The 23,451-nt window shown below is 37.1% G+C and overlaps 1 protein-coding gene across 2 annotated transcripts in view; it reads right to left on the minus strand.

Moving 5' to 3' along the window:
- LOC309407560 (BEN domain-containing protein 5) overlaps positions 1-23,451 on the minus strand; it is a gene marked incomplete at its 5' end in the record, with an annotated part of 952,618 nt that overhangs the window by 694,487 nt on the left and 234,680 nt on the right. For both annotated transcript variants that reach the window (XM_082003109.1, XM_082003108.1), the window contains one exon: positions 21,427-21,521. In XM_082003109.1, the coding sequence (XP_081859235.1) occupies positions 21,427-21,521 (95 nt within the window). The remainder of the gene's footprint in view (positions 1-21,426; positions 21,522-23,451) is intronic.

Here is a 23,451-nt window from a genome sequence, read left to right on the forward strand (position 1 = left end):
GGCAAAGAACACAATGATTGATAATGAGATTATCAACTGTAGAACAAAATCCAGGCCTGCATCTTACCAACAATACGATTATCACAGTTTAAGAGTGGGCATTAAGCTTAATGTATTTGTCATGCACAAAACTTTTTTTATGTCTCAACCTTATGATTTCCTCACACCAGAAGGAACAATCAATTTCATAAGCAATGTCTTCGAGGCTGTTTTTGAGATTAAACTGTAAGATAGCATTTCCAACACCTTAATCCTCACATGTTCATACACATTCAACTGCAACAATTTTGACATGCAGGTCATCAAGTTGATTTGAGAATAACCAAAGCAGTTCATAAGGTTAATTTGATAACACCTAAACCTGTAATCTGCAATCAGATGAAGTAAGGACTTCCAGCAGCACAGGTGCTACAAAATACCCATGCTACCCGCAACAGCTGGGGAACAGAAATCAACATTGTTGTAGTAAATTTGCAATGTGTACACAAACCCTTTGAAACAAGGCACATAATACCTCCTGTGAGAAACAAAAGCAATCAAAAACAAAAATACAAGTGGACTGTGATCTACATTATTTAATGTCCCATATGCAATCATGCCTATGATTTTGCATTAATCTCATTTCCCATGACAGGTCTATAATCTGTGACTTCTGAATTCTTAGACATGAATATTGATCCGAGACACCATGACAAGACATTTTTGATTTGTAATCATGTGTTCACTGTACTGTAGTTTTATCCCTCATAATTGCACTCTGTCAAAATCATGGTACCTATGCATTTCTGCAGTGTAAACAATGTTAGTAACTGCCTCTATCTTCTGTTAGGACTGCAGAGTAAAACTGGAAAACAGATTACTCTAAACAACACTTAAAACTCAGACAAAAATGACTGAAAGGACCTAATTAGGACACTGATGATTGAATATACAGGCACAACAGTCGTGAATTACTGTTTCTCTAGATATAGAGTAAGTTGCAAGCTTTCATGTATTCCAAAAGCTAACTGGTCTTTAACTCTTCCCAACCTAGCAGTGTCACTTACCCCTGTGCAGCAGTAGAATTTAATGTTCCCACTCCTCTTAACCACCTAGATAATATTCTTTCTTCAATAGTTTCTGCATTTCCTACCGACAAATCCCATACTCAAGCTCTTCCCATAAGAGCTCTACAATGCTCCCACTTTCTCCCCAGACCCCTACTATATTTGCTTGTTAATAATTTCTTCTGTAGATTACATACTCTTCATTATGGTCCACTGGGCTGCTTGCCCCATTTTCTGTGTCTAATTCTGATATTGCCATGGTATCATAATAGTAAGTAGCAGAAGTAAAGACTACAACAGTAGATCACCTTTTACTACATCACCCTTTCACTAAAAAGGAAACAGTCCACCTTAATAGTGACTATTGCTCCTACTAAGCTTATTTAAAATGCTTGGTTTAGGTTTGTAAGTTTGCCAAAGTATTTGCCCATTCACACTTTCTACTTTCTTATTTGAAGTCTTCCGTTGACAGAGACAATTCCCAGCAAGCTAAGAGCTATTTCACAAAGAACACTTCACAATAACCTTTGCTAGGTATCATTCCTTTTCCTAGGAGAGGGGAAAAAAAAAACCAAACACCACCAAAAAAAAATCCAACAAAGAAAAACCACCAAGCAGTTTTGAACTTCAGATAAGTAATTGGTGGTTATGGGAAATACTGAATCTTAATCACCATGCTCTTGTTTCTTGTTAGATTCTCATCAAGCCTAATACAAACCTATCATCTCTTTTGAGCTTAGATGAGATCAGATTATTAAAAGCATAAGATATTTGCCAGTATCTTGCAAAAATCGTTAGGAGATCAACTGGTATTTCAAAACCTCCATAAGATAAGGCTAAGAGTCTAGGCTGACCACTGCCATCACAGAATCTTACTGCAAAGAAATGCCTTTCAATCTGAAACCAGGAATAAACCATCCAAGCAAATGATGTCTGAATAAAGCAGAAAGTCCAATTCCATGTATGGTCTTAGTACTAAAAAGGTTATACAAAGAGATAGTTAATGAATTATTTTAGTCTTTTACATGCTCCATAAAGTACCATCAGAATTTTTAAAACAGCACGCATAAGCATACCTACTAGAAGCATATCCCTGACCCAGCGGGATGTAGCAACCACAAGTCAACCAGGCTCCAGGAACAAGAGTTGAATTTCTTCACTGAGATCAAAATCTGGAAGCCATGCAGCATTCACCCATATACACAGCACATTTTCACCACCACACTGTTGAAATACGAGTCTCTCTACTACTAGGAATGAGTGGCAATTGTTCCAGCACTGAAAAAGAGAAGCATCTCTCAATCTTACACAGATGTGGTGAAACTGCTTCCAAGTCACTTTTCCACTAGCCAAGCAGCAGCTACAAGTCTCCTAGTTTCATTACTAAAAGCAGCATGCTGGAAGCAAGAGAACAGATAAGCTTGGGAGGGTCTTTGAAATTATTCATAGACTGTCTACTGACAGTTTCAGTAGAACTTTTAACATTAAACAGCTTGCAAACTGAGATCATCAACAACACATCAGATTGTATCAACTATAATCCTTCTGCAGGTTTCAAGTTCTATGCAGTGGGCATTAGTGTAGCTGAAAGTGTTTAAAAGAAAAACTGTAGGAAGCTGGAAAATGCAGATATTTCAAGCACAATTCAGGATTTAACTGTTGCTTATGGTAATTTTGTTGTGCAATATACACTGTTTAATTTTTGGAGAGAATAATTTGTATTATTTTCTCATTATAAGACTCAATTTTGTATCCAATAAAAAAAGAATGGCTAGATTCTAACCTGTTATTTTTTTTAGCAATGGGACAGGACATGATTGACAATATAATTACCAGCACAAAGTTTTGATATGCCAAGCAATACTTAAAATAGAACCTTAATATTTTTCATGTACAGACTTGTGGGTTTGTAACTACCTATTTTTCTGCAACTCAAAGTCTTTACAGGTTCAGGAAAAATTCCTTTAAATTTTGATGTTTGTGAAGAAAGGCATGCATATAAGAGACGTTCTACCATACCATTGAAATGTTTCTGAAATTATTATTTCAATTACATGTAGAGTACAGTCACAGTTTTGTAAATCTTCATGACATTAAAGAATCTTTTATATCTGAGAAACATTTAAAAAATCTCCCTTCTCTAATGATATTGAGAGATATTTTAGGCCTAAACTTACATACCTACTTTAAGTCAAGTCACTATGCGGGCATGTAACATCAATGTCAACTTATTTCTTCCCCTTTACAACCATTTTTCTCCTTTAAGCTTGCCAGGTATGTTCTGACAGCTGAGAAACCAGAGATTTACCAGATTCAATCTCTTGTATGGAGGTTCATCTATTAATGCCAAAAGGAAGAATATACCATAACTATTAAAAAAAAAAAAATCTTAATTTCACTTTTAGACTCAAGTCTTCAGTTTCACTATTCTATTAATAGGTTGTATTTCTGTTCACTTGTCTGCCTTTACTGTGGGCTACACAGAACATGGACTTTCCCTTCTTTCTTGCTGAATAATATTCTAGAATATTATAAGCACTGCAAAAGGAACAGCATTTATATTGTGGCCCTTATTTGGGGAATTTTACATTCATTGAATTGTTGGCTAAAACATCCATCCATTTCAGCGAGATATAGATTGAGTTTTGTTAACATGAAATGACATAAGCCTTCTTCAGACAGCCCGCATTTCAGTTTTTATTTTACTCAAAAGGGGATGCCTTCAAGTAAACTAATTACCATGGCTAATCATCTCTGACACTTACAGACAAAAAGTACACAGCTTAGTCACTGATCTAGCAGAGCACTTCGTCAATGGGTGGTATATGACCCTAAGAAATTAATAATTTTCCTGAAGTCCTTAATATCATCTTTCAAAGTCTATACATTTTGCTGTACAGAGGCCCAAACTATGATCAAAACCTCCTACATTCACAGTGTAAAGCTAAACACCCGGAGAGAAATTACACATGGACAAAGATTAAAGATGCGGGAGTGTCACTGTCCTTGTAGGATTCCTCCTAACAGCCCAGTCTGCAGTGTTTCATCAAATCCTCTACATAGCGAGGCATTTACCACTTACCTTACAAAGCTATTCAGGCTAGTGTATCTTATTGCCTAGAATTTTTACTTCAAGAACTTACAATAAGAAATCCAGTATGGGATATCTGGGGTTCTCTCATTACATTGGTTTGTTAATATAATTATTTCAAAGTCACAGGCATGACTGAGGAATTCCCTAGTATCTCTGACACTAGTTAATTATCTTCATAAACCTCATCTATAGGTACAATGCAAGATGTTCTTTGCATTTTCCACTTAAATGAAGGAAACTGTAGTTGTTCTTTTATTCAGAACTAGTAAAAAAGACAGTCTCCCTTGATTTCAGAGAGAATTTAGGTATCCATCATAAGAGACTGCTATGTATCCTATAGAATAAATATGCAATTTCACAAAGGCAGGTGTTCTGGTTTGCATCATGCTTCTCAAGACTGATGATTTGCTAGGATATTTTCTTCTTACTCCTAAAGCTTCTCCTACTTTTACAAATCTCTTCTTCTTACTGTCTGCTCTCTCACCTCTTAGTTTTTACTGATTTTCATCACAGTTGCTGGCAGAAGCTCTCCATTTTGTTATGGAGGACAGTAAGATTCCTCACTCTTTTAATCCGTTCCAGTAGAAGAGATCAAAACCACAAACCCTGCTGAGAAACTGTCTTCTGTCAGCTTGAGCTTTGCTACTCATGACCACAGGATTTGAGAACTGTCACTTTGACAATTGCAAAAGACTGTCTCTGTTTGACTATCTTAGGCCAAGATATATGGCAACTTTTAAGACTAATATCAGTGCTGTTTGGCCTGTAAGATTAAGCCTAGAATTTCCCTTGTATTTTCTGAGGACTCAAGAGAAGGAGCACAATAGTATTTTCAGTAGTTGCCACAGTTGAAGAGAAGCTGCAAGTGTACTAACAACGTTCCTTGGCAGGTATGCAAACAGGGAACAGTACAGTCTTCTCGTTGTTCAGTGAAAGAAGCAAGTTAATTGATTTTTTTTAACATACTACCAGGATTTTCCAGAAGCAGCACACCAATCAAAAGCATTTTCTAAAATAAGTCTTCCCCATTCTTTGAGTGTTTGGCTTTACCTACAACCCCATCTCTACCTGCCTTTAGATTGGCCTCAGCCAGCTGCTCTTCACATGGGTGCTGATCTCATCTAGGCAGGAGATATTGGGGACACAGTTGTTTGTACTAGAAGCAAGTAGGATACACAGTTGATGACGATCTGTGTATTGCTGGCATTTAAAAGGAGAAACCCATATCCAGCAAAGCGCTTAAATTTGTGCTCAACTTTGACTTTAGTAAACTACTCACATTCCCAAGATTAAGCAAGTGCTTTGCTGGATCGAGACCACAATATCCTATAATATAATGAAGTAGAGGTAAGTAGCCTTACATCTTACAGCGATGTAAATCTAAAATAACTCCAGCTAAATCCAAAGGTTCCTCCAGATTTACACTGACATGAAAACAAGTACTGACCTATTGTATTCACAATCCTCACAGCTACTATACTAAGTTCTTTATACTGCAAGTTCATTCTTTGCTTTCTCAACAGAAATATCTATATAATTATTCTGCACAAGTCATAGTGGCTCAAAATCAACTAACATGGGATTCAGCAGGCCTAAGAATTACGCAAAGACTGTTTTAATCAGCTTGATATTTAAAATAAACCTTTTTTTTAAAAAAGCACATATACCACAAGTACTATAAAGTTCTTTGCATAGCAGCAAATTAGCAATATTTTATCTGTGCAACAGAAAGGCTGTGGACATTGGAAATGTAAAAACAGTCATCCCATGAGGAACGAAAAGCTGCATAATAATAAAAAATATAGTTTCAAAGCATACATATGAATTGCCTTTTTGTGTGTGTAAATTAGAATTAGATGAAAGAAGAAAAAGTAAACAAAGGATTTTTTAAAACAGAGACATCTGACCAGTACAAGTGTGGGCCACACCCAGCCCTGTTGCCAGCTGTAGTTTTACTGCAATTAGTGGACCCACATCAATATTCCTGGACTGAGTATAACATTGTCTAAATAAATTCAAATTCTAAATACTGCCTTAAAATTGTTGGGGTTTTTTTTTTCCATTGTTAATATTCGTATGTGCAGCATACCTTGCTACTGTCTTTGGATGTAGATGGATGGGTTATGGGAAACATTTGCTGTAGTATCAAGGGCTTACTGCCTTCAGTAACTCTATTAACTGTGTTTGGAGGAACACATCTTTAATTAGCATTATAAATAATTGCCAACTACATTTTCATTCTAGCATGCAGAGAAAAGTTGATTTGAAACTAATTCCAATCCAGGATTTTATTTTTTTCCCCTGCAGTTCAGAGATACAGATGGAAGAACGGTCTTCACTCACAAATGAATGGCAACATCTTTATAAATTATTTTCCAGGTCATTTCACCAAGTGTTTTGCAGGTATTTCATTTCATTCCTTGACAACTGACCCAAAACCTTGAGCTGGGTTATTTGGGAGATAGGCATTGTCATTGGTGTCCTTGGGTAAAAAAAAATAAAGTTATTTTTCTAGGCTGCAATTCTTCCCTAGGAAAATTCTTCCAAGTAAGGCTCCCTCCCAGCTCTCACTCTTTCTTTACAATGGCATTTTGGCCTTATTACTTATTAGGATCAGAAACAAAACATCCATATCCTTATAAATTAGAAAATCTTTAATAAGAATGAGCTTGAACAAATTTTATTATAATGAAAGGATTAAGGTGCATGATAGCATTAATATTTAGGAAAAATTAAACAAAATTGCTTTTTATCTACTGCAAACTATGTTAAATATTTAATATGCCACATTATAGGGGCACCATTTCAACAAAGGGTAGAACAACCTTTGTGTCATGAACCTTCATTTCAGTGGTTCAAACTTAGAAAGCTCCTGAACATTATGTGCAGGTTTTCTAGGCTTGCTGAGACAAGCTTCCAAACCTGTGCAGAAGGTCTATAGCAGAAAGTCATGTAAACAGTAGGTCTAAAGAGATTGTGTCTTGTGGGCTCCACTGACCCAGCACATGGTTTATTTAGAAGGGAGCGCAGAGTTTAATTGTTCTGAAGCTTATGGGAAGCCTTTTTGTTGCTTTATTTGGATTGTCTGTGTGTATTTTTAGACAGCTTTAAAACACACAAAAAAGTCATGCAAGTATTCTGAGGTGATAGAAGGGTGATTTTTTTTTTTCCAGTAATCTAGCACAGATAACTTCTATGTAAATATTGTGAGAGGAAAATTCTAGCACTCAGATTAGAATAAGTGAATATTTCTTTAGAACTAAAAAGGTGTGCTAAATCCTGCTAGGAGGACTAATATGCTTCTGAAACTAAGGAAACAATTTTCTGCACTCTGAAGGCCTGGAAACTTTCAAGCTTTCTCTAGGAGTTTAAAAAATAAATCTCTTGGGGGGTTGGGGGGGGAATAAAAATAAGTAAATACCCAAACCCAAGTTGGACCTGCTTACAGACAGGCTACGTATAGGATGAAATTTTAAGGTAATAATGTAACTGTATAATGTAGTAAATTTGGTAGTAGATCTGACCACTGAACTGAGAAGCAAACAGAATGAAAAAATTTGCTCCAAAGCTGATCCTTACAATGACCTTGAAAAAAAAAAAATCTATGATCCTTTGCCTTTACCTCTCCTCTTGTAAAAATGCAATAAACACTAGTTATTATATTTTTATCTTGGAATGGGACTAAGGCCAGAAGACAATGAAACCTACCCACCTTGGTTGAACTGGCTGAATTCAGGAATTCAGCCTTCTTATACTCCATGTCCCACAAAAAACAAAGCAGAATTACCCTAACTCCTCAAAACACGACAAAGTTTCATTAGTTACTTTTGAAGCCCTCTTTCTGAGCTGACTTTCATTTTATCTACCCAAGGCAATAGTTTTCACCTGTATACATGTCCTAGACATCTATTAGCTAATTTGATTGGGGAGCACTTTCAGAGGTTCAGCCCTGTTGTGCAATCCAAGCATGGTACCATCATGTGAAGCAGCAGTCATTTTTATCCTTCATTTCTTATAATATTTTTCTTCAATGAATAAAAATAGTTTTCTCCATCGAGATTAAAACTTTGCAATTAGCTTATTATTATTGTGCAGTTGAATACATGACTTCAACTTCCGAGTCCTACTGGATTTCATGTCTGTAATATACTGTACTGTTTTCAAGACACTGTTTTCTGAAGTTCAAATCTCACATTCAAGGAAATATAACATGAAGCAGGAGGAAGAGAGTAGAAGTCAAAGAATGTCAAAGATGCAGCAGTTAATAGTTTCCACATTTTCTAACTCTGGCCTACCTAGCACATTTAGATACGCCACAAAAATTTAAGAGACATTTCACCATTTTCCAGTTTTATATATTGCCAAAAAATGACTAATTGACTGTCATTTCAAAAACACACATTTTTTGATGTTTATAGTTTGAAACCAAGATGGAAGATATCCAGCAGTCTTGCAGGAAATAGAGGTAAAAAATTAGTACTGTTCAGTAGATCTAGATATTTGAGTCTCATTTACAACCAGTACAGTAAGATGATACTGTATTTTAATAAAATTGACCTAAAGTATTTTTTTTTAACTTTTAAAGCTTGACTTCAATAACTGTATTGTGTCACTTAGTGCTGGGGGGTGTGAAATTTAAATTTTTTTTTTTTTTAAACACAAAAGTGTTTGGATACCAACATAAGGGAGTACAGAAGTGCATTTTGAAAGCAGAAATCAAAATATCAAATATCTGTACTTAAAGGTGAATCTTAAAAGTTATTCCAATAAATAGCTTTTATTGAGGCACTAGTAACCATTAACTTCTCATGCACATGGCTCATGCCAGCAGGCAGAATGTATTAGTGCTACTTGTAAATGTTGTCTGTGAAAATATATCACTTCTGCATCTGCTATAAAGTATCTCAGATTCACTCATCAGAAGTTTTTCTGAGTCATCATGCACATTTATGGTGGTTTCAAGACAAATACTGTTTACTAATTACATGTTAAATTGAAGCTATAAACAGCCTTCATTTACGTTTGCACAAGATTCTGTCAGTGGATATATATTTATCTTGCACTGTGCTTTCAAAGAACTAAAACCTTAAAAATAAATTCTAATAATTTTAGGCTCAAACCAAACTTTTCATGTACCAACTTTCAAAACTAAAAGTAAAAATCTACAGTTTCAACTATAAATATTAAGGTATTGAAATGCTAGTTTGTGCTAATATATATTTGGAGAGCAGAAACTCTACAAGCCTGAAAATCCCTCCTTCAAGAAAGGCAAGGCAAAACTAAAACCAAAAATACAACAAAAGGAGAAGTCTCTTGAAATTCATCCGTGCCATTTTCGCTGCCATCACTCTCCTTCCCACATGTACACACTGCTTCCAGTACCTTGATGGTTTGGTAGAGAACGGCTTTCCTTACCTGCAGCGTTTCAGGGGAAACCACACAGTGGCAGTACTGTGAATATAAATGCTATGCTCTGTTGTGCAGCAAGATAAGAGTCTTTTGAGAACTAAAATACAGATTCCCATGCTTAGTTACAGTTAAGTTCACTGTTACTTTATATAGAAGACATCCTGGTTTCCACTGCTCTAAGAGTCAAAGAAAAACATGCAGTCAACATGTAATTCATTAGCTTCTGTAATTTTAATATCCAGAGGCCTCAGAGTTAGTCACACATTTCACTCTGGGATACTATTCTCACTGCATTTTTATCCATTCTTTCATTTCCTCTATTCAGACATGTTTTTAAGCCAGGCCTCTTAGCATAAACTTGGAATTCTTTGCCAAAACAAAAGGAAAAGAAAACAAACTGAAGGAGCATCCCCCACGCAAACATACATGCATACACCCCCCCCAACATTTATGATTCATCTAGATTATTGGTTTCTTATACTTCATAGTACACAGATACAAGTAGATGAATATTAGAAATGACAAATCCAGAATGCTCTGTTCATTTTCACCGTGCTGAAGACTCTTGTGAGAGACTACAGCCGCACAGATCACAGATGCTAACTTCTGATGTTAGAAGTAAGAGTACTTAGAGTAAGTCTGAAAGAACTCTCAGTAGATTCCACAGCTACAGAAATAGAAAAGCACGACTGACTCCTACATGCTGCTTTAAGACATCTTGAATACCGACATGCACTCTACCCTTTGCACCTGGCTTCTTTACTGGCAGACCTGCAGTTTAGTGCTCCGTTCCAGACTGATGTACGAACATCCAGACCCGTGCTTACTCATGGAGACAATGACAGAAAAGCAGAGTTACAGCTGTTAAATACTTTCAAAAGAAAAGCTACTCATGTTTTCTTCTGTGTAACTGATGCCTCATAGTTTTTCTCCCATTGTTTCTGTGCTCCAAGTGAGACACTTTTGCAGTTTGCAGCTGCACAACAATGGAAATTTCCTCCAGGTGATCATCCTCAGTACATAATTAAAGGACAAGATTGCATGTCATTTACTGATTTCCAAGCCTATGTGCTTTTCAGACATAGATGTAACAGTTAATACAACTGCATATGCTCAAGGAGTGTGACACACAGCACTAACAAAAGGCTTTTTCTGCTTATACAGAAAACTATATTTATACCCATGACTCCCACATAAATCAATTCCCCCTTTATTTTACCAGGTGCACAAAGAGCATTTCCCTTATTTTTCCCTTCTTTTAAAAAAGTATCAGACTTTTGCCTGCAGGGGTTAACACCCAGTGAATCCAAGTACATTTCCTTCCCTGCTTACCTTGACTTTGCTTTTAGCTATAGAAGCCACTCCTGAAGGTAAAGCCCTTGTAACTGCAGCTGCACTTTTCCCCTTGCTGAGTCGTAACTGCAGCTGCACTTTTCCCCTTGCTGAGTCATTCCTCAAGTTCACGTAGCCCAAATGAGCCAAACACTTTCCAAGCAGGATTTACACCACAGTTCCTTCCACCAGCACCCCCAGGATAGTGCCAGTCCCTCAGGAGAGCCCAAGGAATTAGGTTTAACACAAAAAAGCTACACACAAACATATATATGCTGCATGACTCCCCTTAATTGACTGAACGACATTTAAAAGACAATCATAAGAGCATTAAACTATCCAGCAGAGTAGCAGACAGGGAAAAATTCTTTTCCTTATCAAAGCTAAATTATTACATCACTGCTGGTCTCAAAGCTATGAGGTACTGGTGCTGTTTAACTACACTGAGAAAAGTATTGGGAGAGGATTTTATTAAACATTAAAAGGCATGGAAAGTTATTTTAACTTGGATATTCCTCAATTTCTTTCTATGGTGAATCTATCCTTTTAGGTTGAATTTCTTTTTGTCTTGAGCTGCAATGGCCTTTCCTATAAATTTGCTGAAGGGTATCACACATTTCTAATAAACTATTTTGCAAAATACTCCACAGCATGAATACAGTATTTTTTTACAACAGCACCTGAAAAAGGCTGAACAATGGTAAAGAGTTCAAACAAAAAAAGTAACACAAACACAACTTCCTTCCTCAGTCTCGATAGCAGTTCCCAATGTTGGAAGACAGTAATTTTGCCATTTAAAATCATTTCACTGCAAGTCCAGCTATCCAGTGCAACGCCCCAATAAATTTACAACTAATCCCTAATAAAAATCTAATTCTTGAACATGCCAGTAGGACACTTTCTTTTCATTGTTGGGTTTCTCATGACACAATTCCCTCGGCCACACCATGGGCCTCCACGCAACACCCACGCCTTGCTTACACACCTGCAGGCGCCACCGAGGGGCCAAGGATCCTGGGCCCTCTCCTCACTGTCATCTCTCCCGGCTTGGACGTGTTGAAGGAGGGGTGGCTGCACAAGATTACAGAAGGGGGAAAAAAAAAAAAAAAAAGGGAATAAAGCAGCAAAATTGCACCAGGCTCTGCCTGGGCAGCAGCAGGTGGGGCACGTGGGCAGTGCCCGAGGGAAGGTGCCCCTGAGGGGGGCGAGGGGCCCCACCACAGCCAGGCCCTGCCACAGAGCCCCCCGCTTCAAAGGGAACAGCCCAGCCAAAAGGCATATTTTATGGCTTTTCTGGTATCATTTTTAATAATTGCCATGCATACTTCACTGTTAAAAAATAAAATCAGCCAAATAGTTTGTGTGCTATCAGGATTATGGGGGGGAAACCCCTTCCCAGCCCGCACAAACAGCACTCACCTCCCACCCCAGAGCCTCCTGGCCGGTGTGGGAGAGGGGCACACGCAAGCAGCTTTTTTCAGCTGCCCGTACACCTGTAGCAGATATGATGCCCTGAGGATACACACCTGCACTTCAGCTGCAGAGCTCACCTGCAGCCCATCTGCACAGCCCTGCTGCGGACGAGCCCCAGAGCTGGCGACTCCATTACAGGTACTGGAGAGACCCTCCAGCCTGGCTGCTTAACATCCCGAGGCCTTGGGCAGATAAATGCCAGCCCGGAATTCCCCCAACAGCTCTGCCAAGCAGCAGAGAGGACGCGCACAGAGAAACCTGAATGCCTGAGAGCAGCAATGAAGGTGCTGTGTTGTTCAAATTTATGCTAACGGTTCAGTTTCCAAAGGGACAATATTCCAGCCAAGAGCTAGTACGGCCCAGCGCCCTCCCCCAGCACAGCCCTACCCCTCCCCAGCACCACTCCTAATTTTCCAAAGGCAGAGAACAGTCAGAAAAGCCACCAGCTTTCCACCGAGAGCCTGGAGCCTCACCTTTCCATTACCCAAAGCGTCTGACAGCCGGTTACCCTTGTGCTGCCTGAGCAGTACTAGACAGAAAGACTGGAATTAGTATTTGCTGCCAAAAAATATTGGATACTTTCTAATCACGCTAGGAGAGCTCTTGCTAGGTTTCCAATCTCAGAGATGCTTGATATAGTGGAGCAGGAAGGCAAAGTTTCGCTTTCAGGCTAGAATTCAATAATCCTATTTGAAGCAGTTGAAAAAACAAACTTTAGCCACTGCCTCAGCATCTAGAGTTGCAGGAACAAACTTATCTCTATTGTATTATCATTAAATTTTAATTCTCTCATTATATATATACCATACAGAAGTTAATTCGGAATTTAACCCTAGTAATCACACCATAAAAATTAGGTTTGTACATTTTGGGTTTTTATACAACTGCCGAATCCCATGAGACAGAGTTCAAGATACAGCACCTATTATTTTAATATTCTGTTCCTGCATTATCACCTGCCGTACTTATTTACTACTTATTTTCTCTACAATTCTCAATTTCCACAGTACAGCAAAATGTTTTTGTCTTCTATTTTATGTTCTATTAAAAGAGAAATTGAATTCATTGCTTTGGCTTTTACCATGGCACTTCAAATATAAGACAGGTGCCTGATAACCATCTCACTTTTATCAGAAGTTCACAATAAATAGTTCCCATTACCTTTTCCTCTGCACTAAATATTGTTTCTTCACAGAAAATGAATGAAAAAGATGTTGTTAATGATTCAAAGAAACATTTAAAAATATTGGGCTGGATATTTCAGCTCTAACTTTACTTAGAATTGTATTTCTGATACGTTGCACATCCTATGCTTTTATGTCATATGTAAATTTAAACAGTACTATGTATTTTTAAAATCATATGTTGAAAGATCTTTAAAGTTGCAAGGCTAAGTGAGGGAAAGCCAAAATTTAACCTGACTCTGCTGCGTCCTGGTGCATTCTCAATTCTATTATGTCATAGGTTATTACATCTTGTTAAATTCAACTTGTCTAGCACTCTTCAGACCATTAAAACATTCTTAAAGAGATGTTGCATTTTCTGATTACAGTTTTTGGCTCTTATTTGTGTAGTCTTGTGTTAACAGTCTGATTTTCAAGTACATTTCTTGGTGACACTCAGCTTTGTCTGTGTAGGGCTCTTACTACTAAGTACTTGCGGCTGATAAATGCCATTCTTAACAGAGGTGATTTTCATTCTGCTTCGCTCCATTAGTTCGAAGTACAAAATTGCAATGAAAAGCTGCAATGTCCTCTTGGTAGTTTGACTCTGCTTTGAGTTCAGTGTTGCCCATATTTATCTAACTTACAGACTCATTTTGGGGGAAAAAGCCTCAATTTTATATACTTTTTTTAAAACCTGTCAAGGTTAGGGACCCAGTTCTGGGAACACTTTTCATGCAATCAGTTCCACCAAGTTCCCATCACCTGAGAAAAGAGAATGACCTGTTTCATGATGGGATGCAATGCGCAGCTCCGGTCATATTTTGCAGCCATTAAACTCAATACCATGGACTGTAGTGGGAAAACCCTACAATTCAGTTGTTTTAAACTGCCAGAAAACCTCCCAACTGCGAATTTCATTGTGATTTGCACTGGGGATGGGGGAACTATTTTCAGGCAACTGCACTTTAAGATTTTGAATTTCTCATCAGCACCCCAGTAATTAAGTATTTATAGATGACAAAAATGCACCTAGCAGGAATAGACCCATTTGTTTCCTACGTGCTTCAAACCTTTCATGAATAAAGTAGTACCAAGGGTAACCTTTCATGAATACAACCTTAGGGATCACAGAGTGCCCTCAATCAATGCAGGGAACTCATGTTGACAGAGTATATGGGGAACAGATTGAGGTATTAAAGCACATAGCCTCTGGTGTTTTAGATGTAAATACTATAACCATCAAATATTTAGACTCTTATGTAAGCAGTATGTCATTTTTTAAACAGTTACTGCTTGGAATACATCTTTAAGGATGGAATTTTCAAAAGTGCTCAGTATTGGCCTAACTTTGCTCTTACTGAAATCAATCATAAAATTTTCACAACTTTGGGAAAGGACTTTGTCTGTTATATGTTTCCACAGCACTAAGCACAATGAGTCTTGATCCTGGATGGGGCCTCTTGACTCTGCTCTAATCTAAATAAATTGATTTATATGAGATCAGTCAGATAAATGATGAGGAAACACACACATACATATAAAATAGCGAGGGTTTTTAAACGATGGCTTAGCAATCCCTTGGAACTTCTTCATTATTTTCTCTTTGAATCCTAAAATTTGCATGCCTTCTATTAATTTTATTTGCTTGTTATTAATTTTCCCCAACATAATTCCATGCATCTTTAATTTCCAGTAAAGTATCCAGTCCATAAAATTTAACTTTCTGTCTTGACACAAACCAATCTCATTTAGTTTGCACAATAAAATCATTAGTTTGGGGATCTAATTCATACTTTGTGGCAGCAGAATATAACCTCTCTATTGCACAAAAGCTGTTGCTGATAAGAGTGATATGTAACCTTCTCTATATTCCCAGGAAGAACTAGCTTTGTTGGACTGGGAAAGGGGAAGAGAGTGCATTTTTATGGGTTTGTAGAGTGGTTGGGTCTGTTTCTTTTGTTATTTCACAAGATTCACACAAACATTAATTTACCCAGGGATTGACTTTAGAGGCAGTTATTTTACTTTCAGATACATGCCAACCTCAAAACTGTCTGAAAACATTTTATTTTCTTCCAAAGAGCTACAGTAAGACCAAGACAAAACTACTCCCACTTATCACTCTATGTGGGATTTTAAAAGGTCAATACTGCAATGTCTTTTTCCCTATTTTCTCCACATAAAATGCTACAAGTTATTGAAATGGAGGCTGTGGTTCTGCAGACAATTCTCTAGGCTTTTTCCTAGCAGCTGCTATCCTCAATCCCTCATCCCTGCTCCAGCCACTTATTCCCACTTCCCTCACTGCTCCTCCAGGCTGGACCCATACAGCTGGTTCTGGATCTATGTGATGAAGCAGACCAAGACTAAATCCTCTTTCTATTCCATGAAAGTTTACTTTTAACCTGGGCAAGCTCTCAGCCTGGTGATCCTATGCAGAGTTGTACTAGCACAGAAGAGGAAGGAGCTCTGAGGAGCCAGATCTGCACCTGGTAAAGACTGCATCAACACCCACCTGTGCCATGGGAAATATTTCTGAACATCCAAAAGCGTTCTCACCAGATCCCTCAGGAAAGCAAGAACAAGCACACATTATATTGTAAAATTGGCAAAGGAACAAACATCAGGGAGTAGCCAAAGTTGTGAAATAGGCCAAGGAAGGAATCAGGTAGTGATAACAGCTTGTTCATCTTTACTGAAATTCAGGTGATGTTATCACTAACCCTAGCCCACTATATATTTTATAGTAAGCAGTTCTAGTCTTTCAGATTAGCAAGCTCTATATATATAGTGCTTTATTCTCAAACTGTTTCACCACAAATGACAGCTCATTTCACAAACAGCTTATCTTGTGGTTAAAGATATATAAATACATACTAAAAATGCTGCTGGAAGTCTCTAAATGTATAATGCAGCCTGGTAGACATGGTAGTGATTGTAACACTGCATTGTAGACACAAATGTTAAAGAAACTTGGCAAGAATAATCTCATTTTAGCTACTCAAAATTCACATTTTCTCAGTCTTGTCCTCTTCTGATGAATGGAACATATGGGAGTATTGTTCATAAAACTTGCATTGCTTTTCTCGATGTCTACCAAAATTCCTCATCATGACAATATTTACCAAGATACACATAGATTCAAATTTGAATTAATTACCTAAAAGTTTTTCTGTACTCCCAGGTTTACTGGAAAAGAAAAACGCTTCAGAATCAATGTGTTGTGAGTATTTTACAGTAGATGTTATAGCAACAGAGGTAGTGGAGTGCTTGCTGGGGAAGGCAGCTATCCAGTTAAAAGCCATCAATGCTGAGTGTGATAAAAGACAGGAAGAAAGTAGCTGTTTTGCCAAGAAGCAGTTTGGAATCTGACATTATAAACAAAACACATGTAAATCTAGACATAAATCCTCTCTCATATGCTGAAGCCTCCATAATATTTTAGCTAGCATTGCTACTTACAAACAACAGTTCCTGAAATACAGCATCACAACTGCAGAACAGCCTTTAACCTTGTGTTCATCCACTCAGGAACCGTGTTATTTATTATCCTTTATCCCTTAATTATGGGGACTTCACCTACTGCTCTCTGCTCATTTGAAATGCAGAATAAAATACAATGGATGTCTGAAGACTTAACAGGTGTCAACCAGATATTTGCCAGCTACCGCTACTATTCTACTGGGAGGAGTTGCTGTTCTATAAATACTAATTAGAGTTTTGCACATGATCTTGCTGAAATACCTAAGGTGATGAGTGGCCAGTTGTTACTTTTAAAAGATTAGCACAATTTGAAAAACTAATGTCCCCAATGAGGCAATGCTCGCACTGAATAATCAAGAGTTATAGCTGTTCTCTGCCCAAAGGGAATATTTGCTCACTTCATCATTTGGAAAATCTGCTGCCTCTCAAACAACTCACTCTTCTATTTCACTTTGAGAAACTTGTAAAACTTCATGCATTATACGTATGGTATATGTGCTTAAATGGTCTTCCACTGCTATGACCACATGGAAGGCTTTACCTTCCAAGGACAGAGCTTTTAGTGTGAAATCATTATTAAGAAACTGCAAAAAAATTAGGTTGTACTTCAATGAAGCAGCAAAGAAAAAGAAGATTACAGTAGAAACTGCATCAGCATAGCAAAAATTTAATTCCCTCAAATCCATCTCCCCTCAAATTCTTCACCTCCACAAATGAGACAAAGAAAAAAAACCCCAGTCAAAACAGAACCGGTCTCTATTATAGTAACTGATTTTTTAATATTTGTAGTAGTTATTATTGAGAAAAAACATCAAGTCTCTAAAATCTTGACATAATACTTCTGAATAACCTGCTAATTTTAAGCAAAAATGCTGTGATCAGACACAGCACATTCCACTGGCTTGAAATAAAATCTTGAGTTTCGTCTTGACCAATTTGCTATGAACTGATGTAACATGGTGTGACACAATGCTGCATCTCTACGTATGAGCTGTGATTCATTGCAGTGAAATTTGACTGATGCAACCGACACAGTCCCATACTATTTAGTGTCAACATAGTGCATCCACAAAAAAACCACAGGAAAAAATGGGTAGAGGGACTCAGAACTGAACCTACTTAGTTCTCTGTTATTTTTCTCTATCCCTCTGGGAAAGTATATTCAGAAAATCCATTACTGTGTATGGGGAAAATAGATATTTTAATCAGAGTTTATTTTTCTGGGTTTTCCTTTTAAAAAATAGTCTTTTTCTTTAGCATGAAACCTGTTTTTTTCCTTATCCTTCAACATACTGCTTCCTCTTCTTAAGTAGCTCATTACTGGAAATGTTTGGCCTTACTTCAGAAGAGAAGAATATGTCAACACCAGAACATCTGTGTCCACACAGAGTGCTTTGATGACAGTGATATACTCCATTTACATCAGTAACACTGGGCTGAACCTTGATGGTGACTGCATTTAAAGATCTTACCCCACAGGGCAAGAGAATACAGGTCAAAAACGTTGATCTGTGTTTGACACACTCTCTACTTCAAGAGCACTTGGCAATGATTTGTTCCGGAGTCAAGAATCATACTCACGGAATGTTGTAAAGCTCGGAGCCATGTTCACATAACCGCATTCAAAACAAACATTAAAATTCACAGTCTCTGGAGGCCAATCTACTTTTGATATGCAGGATTTTGCGAGCAATATGGTCATATTCTATCCTGAATATAGTGGCAACTTTCTCATTTAAATCAAAGGAGCGTAACTCAGGCTTGAATATCTGTTATGGAGTAATGTACCTATATCTCTCAAATGCAAAAAAGGAAAGAAGACACTTCATCACCCTAAAATTCAAACCTGATTGTATAAAAAAGGGAGTGGAATAGTGACGCAGCATTGCTTCTATCAGTATGGCCAGAGAAGTTGGGACAATTTCAGTATGGATCACATATTGAAGGCACAGGAACAGTGTGGCAAAGAGGCACAAAAGTGATGAGTTCCTCAAATATTTAGTACAGAAGAGTTTAGAGATGAAGGATTGAGCTCTGCTGCAGAATATTTGCAGACTTTAGTTTCTGGTGATCTTCTTCTTTTTAACTTGAATTTAAAACCTTTTTTGTTTCTTCAACTTTTTGTAATTAAAATATCATTTTCTAGTTTAATTACATTATACCTACTAACCTGCTATGATAACTTAAATCTTAATATAAAGTGGAGAGTTCTAATAGTCTCCTTCAACTATTCTGAATCCTGAGTACCCTCATGTAAACCTCAGCACTTTTGCAGCATTGAATGATTTAGTATTGCTTACTAGATTAATATACACAAAGCATCAAACAGGATCAAACCAATGCAGCTGGATATTGCCTTCTTCATGTTCAAGGACCACCACCACCAGTATGCTGCATTAGCAAGTGCAAGTACTACTAAATCCTATTTCAGCAAACAGAGGAAGAGAAAATTTTGTTTACAGGTTTCACTAGAATGCCGTGGAAACAGATACAGAGGTAATTGTAAAAAGCATAATCCAAATGGAAGACAGCTCTAATAGAAAGCACGCGTCCAAAAATAATGTATCTGTTTTCCCACTTGGAAAACATATGCATAACTCCTATTAATATCAAGACAGAAAATTATACTGAGTAGACCCAAATATCACTAAGGTCCCTGATAACAGTATGAATTAATATGCACCTTCAAAGTACAGCAAGATGTTTTCATACACAGACTATTAGAAAAAAAAAAAAAAACCTTAGCAGAATAATGATCTTTTTAGAGAAAAAACTTACAGCTAGAATTTCTGAAACAGGATTAAAGTATAGTAGTAGTCCTATACAAGGAAGCTGCTCAGCACCTGCTGCCTACACTGTGCCTGGCTCCAGGCAATGTTATTCATTCCTCACTTTCATGGTAGCAAAATACATCCCCTAAAAATATAAAACACAAAAATAAATAGATCTCCAGGGAAATGGAAGCAAAATCTGTTTTAAAAATAGTGAAGGAGCCTATATGTTCTAGAAAAAGCCCATTTTGCATTGTTTTGTAAGATTTACACTTTAATTTGAAACCAAAGGAAGGCATAAAATTTGTATGAAAGCAATATCTGATTTATAGATAAACTTAACACACAATATACTTAGCTGCAAATACCAGAACCCAGTGAGAGAAGGAAAAGCTTTTGAAAGATGATTAAAGCATGCTTGATAAATGTGGCCCTGAAATGCCCCAAAAGATTTTTCTGGAGTTAAATAGTAAACACAATTAACACAACTTTTTTTACAAAAACACTAAACACAATGGATTTTTTTAATTAATTTTCAATGTTATTACATGCTCCTATTGAGCTGCAATTGACTCCATGCACTAACTGTATTGTGGGACAGCAAGGTCCATATGACCTTGCCATCTAGTTAAAAAACCAAATAGCCATTCTGTTGGTCATATGAAGAGGAAGCCATACAATAACGATAATCTCATGACCATCAAAAGTTAACATCTTATAGTTAGAAGTATTGTGACAGTTAAGTATTTAAGAAAGATATATTTATAATGCTCAGATAATGTGCAGATTGATCAACTGTATTATTAATTAACCAATAAAAAGAAGCAGTTGTAAAGGCTTATGAGAATACATTCCTGTACACATCAAACTTTACTCTCCATATTCAAACAAGTGTCCCAGCTAAAGGCAAATCACATAATTCTTGGGAGTCCTGCATACATTAGGAATTATTAGAGTTACATATTATCATTCACAGTAGACATTTCATTACGTTTGCTTTGAGAAAATATACCACCTATATGGGTATTCATCTGTTTCATATGTGCATACCTTTCTGTGTTGTATATAATGTGTAGCTTACGACAAGGTTGTTTGGCCTTCTTGTATCTTAGATAAAACAGACCAGAGACTACTCATTCACATGAGGTCAACTCACATGGCAGAGCCCAGAGTCTTCTACTAAAATCTGACCTCCCCAAAACAGAGAGAAGAAACACAAACAGCCTTTTGGAAACAGTCCAGGCCCATTGGACAATCTCCTATTGTTTGCAGGCTTTGCTTGGGAGACTGCTGGCTGACAGAGGCCAAAACTGGGCCAGGAACTGTCCTAACAGTTGGACAGTGAGGATGTCACTGAAAAATAATTTGACCCAAGCCCTGACTGTTCAGTTTGTTTGAATGGACACCACTTCAGTCATGCTACTTAAAACATGGCACTATAACACACCATCACAGCAAGGCTGGATGGGACCTCCAGAGTTCATCTGTCAGTCTGCTCCAAAGAGAATCTGTCCTCATGACACTGGTTTTGCGTCAAAGTTCTCTCCTGATCTTGCCATAAGGTGCACCTGAGCCATAAGATCTTCGCTACATGAAAGTGCCAAGTAAAACACTTTTCTTTCCTCAAGCAAGTCTTTGAGCGGATAACTTACCATTTTGGTCTGCTTGTGGATTTCACCATTGGAGCCATCCCATCTCTGTACAGGCTTTTTGTTTTACTGAAGTTGACGACATTGAAAATTACTCTCTGGGGGGGTGGGGAAGACAAAACAACAAAGAAAAAAGGTCAGGTATAAATTATGAAGGAGTTTATATGTGTATTGAATATACCAGCTGCATAAAAATATACGAAGAAAATATATGGAATAGATGTGTATCTTATGAATTATTGTTACTCTCCATATATCTCAGATAATGGATATCCTGTCTGTTCCTAGTATTTTAATAGTCCATGTCATTCTACACTGCAGTGTTATACATGGAATGTATGTTTTGAATTTAGTATGCTGATTTTTCCCTAGGTATCCAAGCCATACAAAGAAATAGGTTATTCCTATCTGAAAACAGACAAGCAAGTCCAGTTTGCTGCAGTTAGTGTTAGAGAGGCTGGTGGAAATCTGGGAGACGAGGTAGCAGTCCTCATGAAACCTCATGAAATCTCTCAAAGATTCTTAGTTGCTTCTTTCAACATCTTTACTCAATGGCAGGGAAAAAAAAATAAATATTTCTGGTTTTTTCCCCAAAGAAAGGAATATTTCTCTTCCATTTCCTTGGCAAAAAGAAGAATTTTCCTCTGCAATAAATGTGCAGGATACCTACTGTAGAAATTGCACATAGCCATCATTCATTTGAATATGATAGAGAAGAAGAGTCCAATTCTGATCTTAGTTTACACTAATGACTTTGGGAAAACTGTAGCCTTTAGTTCAAAGGAAGAGCAAAATCTAGATCTTTACTGGTAATGGACTGATACTGAAAGTAAATTCATGCCGGGGGAAGAAAAAGAGAAAACAGACAAAACCGTCTTCCTTACCATCTGTCTGCTGTAAGTCATTTTATGCAAAATTACTTATTCTGTTTCTGTTAAGAAAGTCTAGGTTAGATCTAGCTCACCTCACATATTACATTTACTTTTCAGATGTTAAGTCCAGGATACCTGGTTTCTTGTACTCTTTCGATACCCAACATTAATGTACACAGAAAAACCAAAATAAGAAGACTAAATTAATTTTGATGTAATGTTCCAGGATATAATAATACATTCCATTTGTACCTCTCTCTTTGAATTCTTTTCCACAGGTATCAGTGAAGGCAGACCACTAAAAAAGATATTTGCCCCAAGGTATTCATGTTTGGTTTTAGAACAAACTATTGTAATGTTCACACTCTTAAATGGTTCATGAGAAGTCTGAGAATTAAATGGCCACTGTTTGAAATCAAACAATTTTGACTAAAACAATAAGATCAATTAAGCTTTCATATGTAAAATTTGGCGAAAACAAATCTGGACCTTCCAGGCAGTCTGCTTAGGCAACAGTGAATTATAACATTAAAGTGAAAGCAATCAGCAGTGGGACACTGACAACGGGAGCCAGGCACATTTACATTTACATGTGGGGGAGATAGGAATCCAGGTAAACTATACAGCCCTAATTAAATATCTCTGTATTCAAGAAAAATTAAGAAAGTTTGTTTGAGGTGAGGTAGTGCTGAAGATTTTGTAAATGGAAGCACAAGCTGCTACATATGCAAACTCTGCAAATTAGTCAAAAAAAATCTAAGAATAATCTGTAGGTTTTACTGGAACTGACTCAAAAAACTAGCAAGTTGAGAAAACCACTTTCTAAAAGATGTTAATTCAATTTTGTACCAACATTAATGAGAAAACTACATATCCATGTACATGAGTTTTCATGTATTTTGTCTATTGCAGCATTTTGAGGTTTTCTAATGGTCGTGAGATGAGCTTATTTTTATAACTCTTGATGAAAGCATGAACTTAATTTATAAAATGTTATATTTGTAATTTCAAGTATTTAGGATATCGCTTATCTGACGAAATATCCATCTTGGGACATCTCTAGTTATTTTCCATCTTCTTATGTTTACAACATATGACTTTAAATTAGATATTGATATTTAGGTCTATATATATTCCATACTCTACACGGAAGCAT

This window comes from Phaethon aethereus (assembly GCF_964289735.1).
Source record: "Phaethon aethereus genome assembly, chromosome: 8".
NCBI classification, from domain to species: domain Eukaryota; kingdom Metazoa; phylum Chordata; class Aves; order Phaethontiformes; family Phaethontidae; genus Phaethon; species Phaethon aethereus.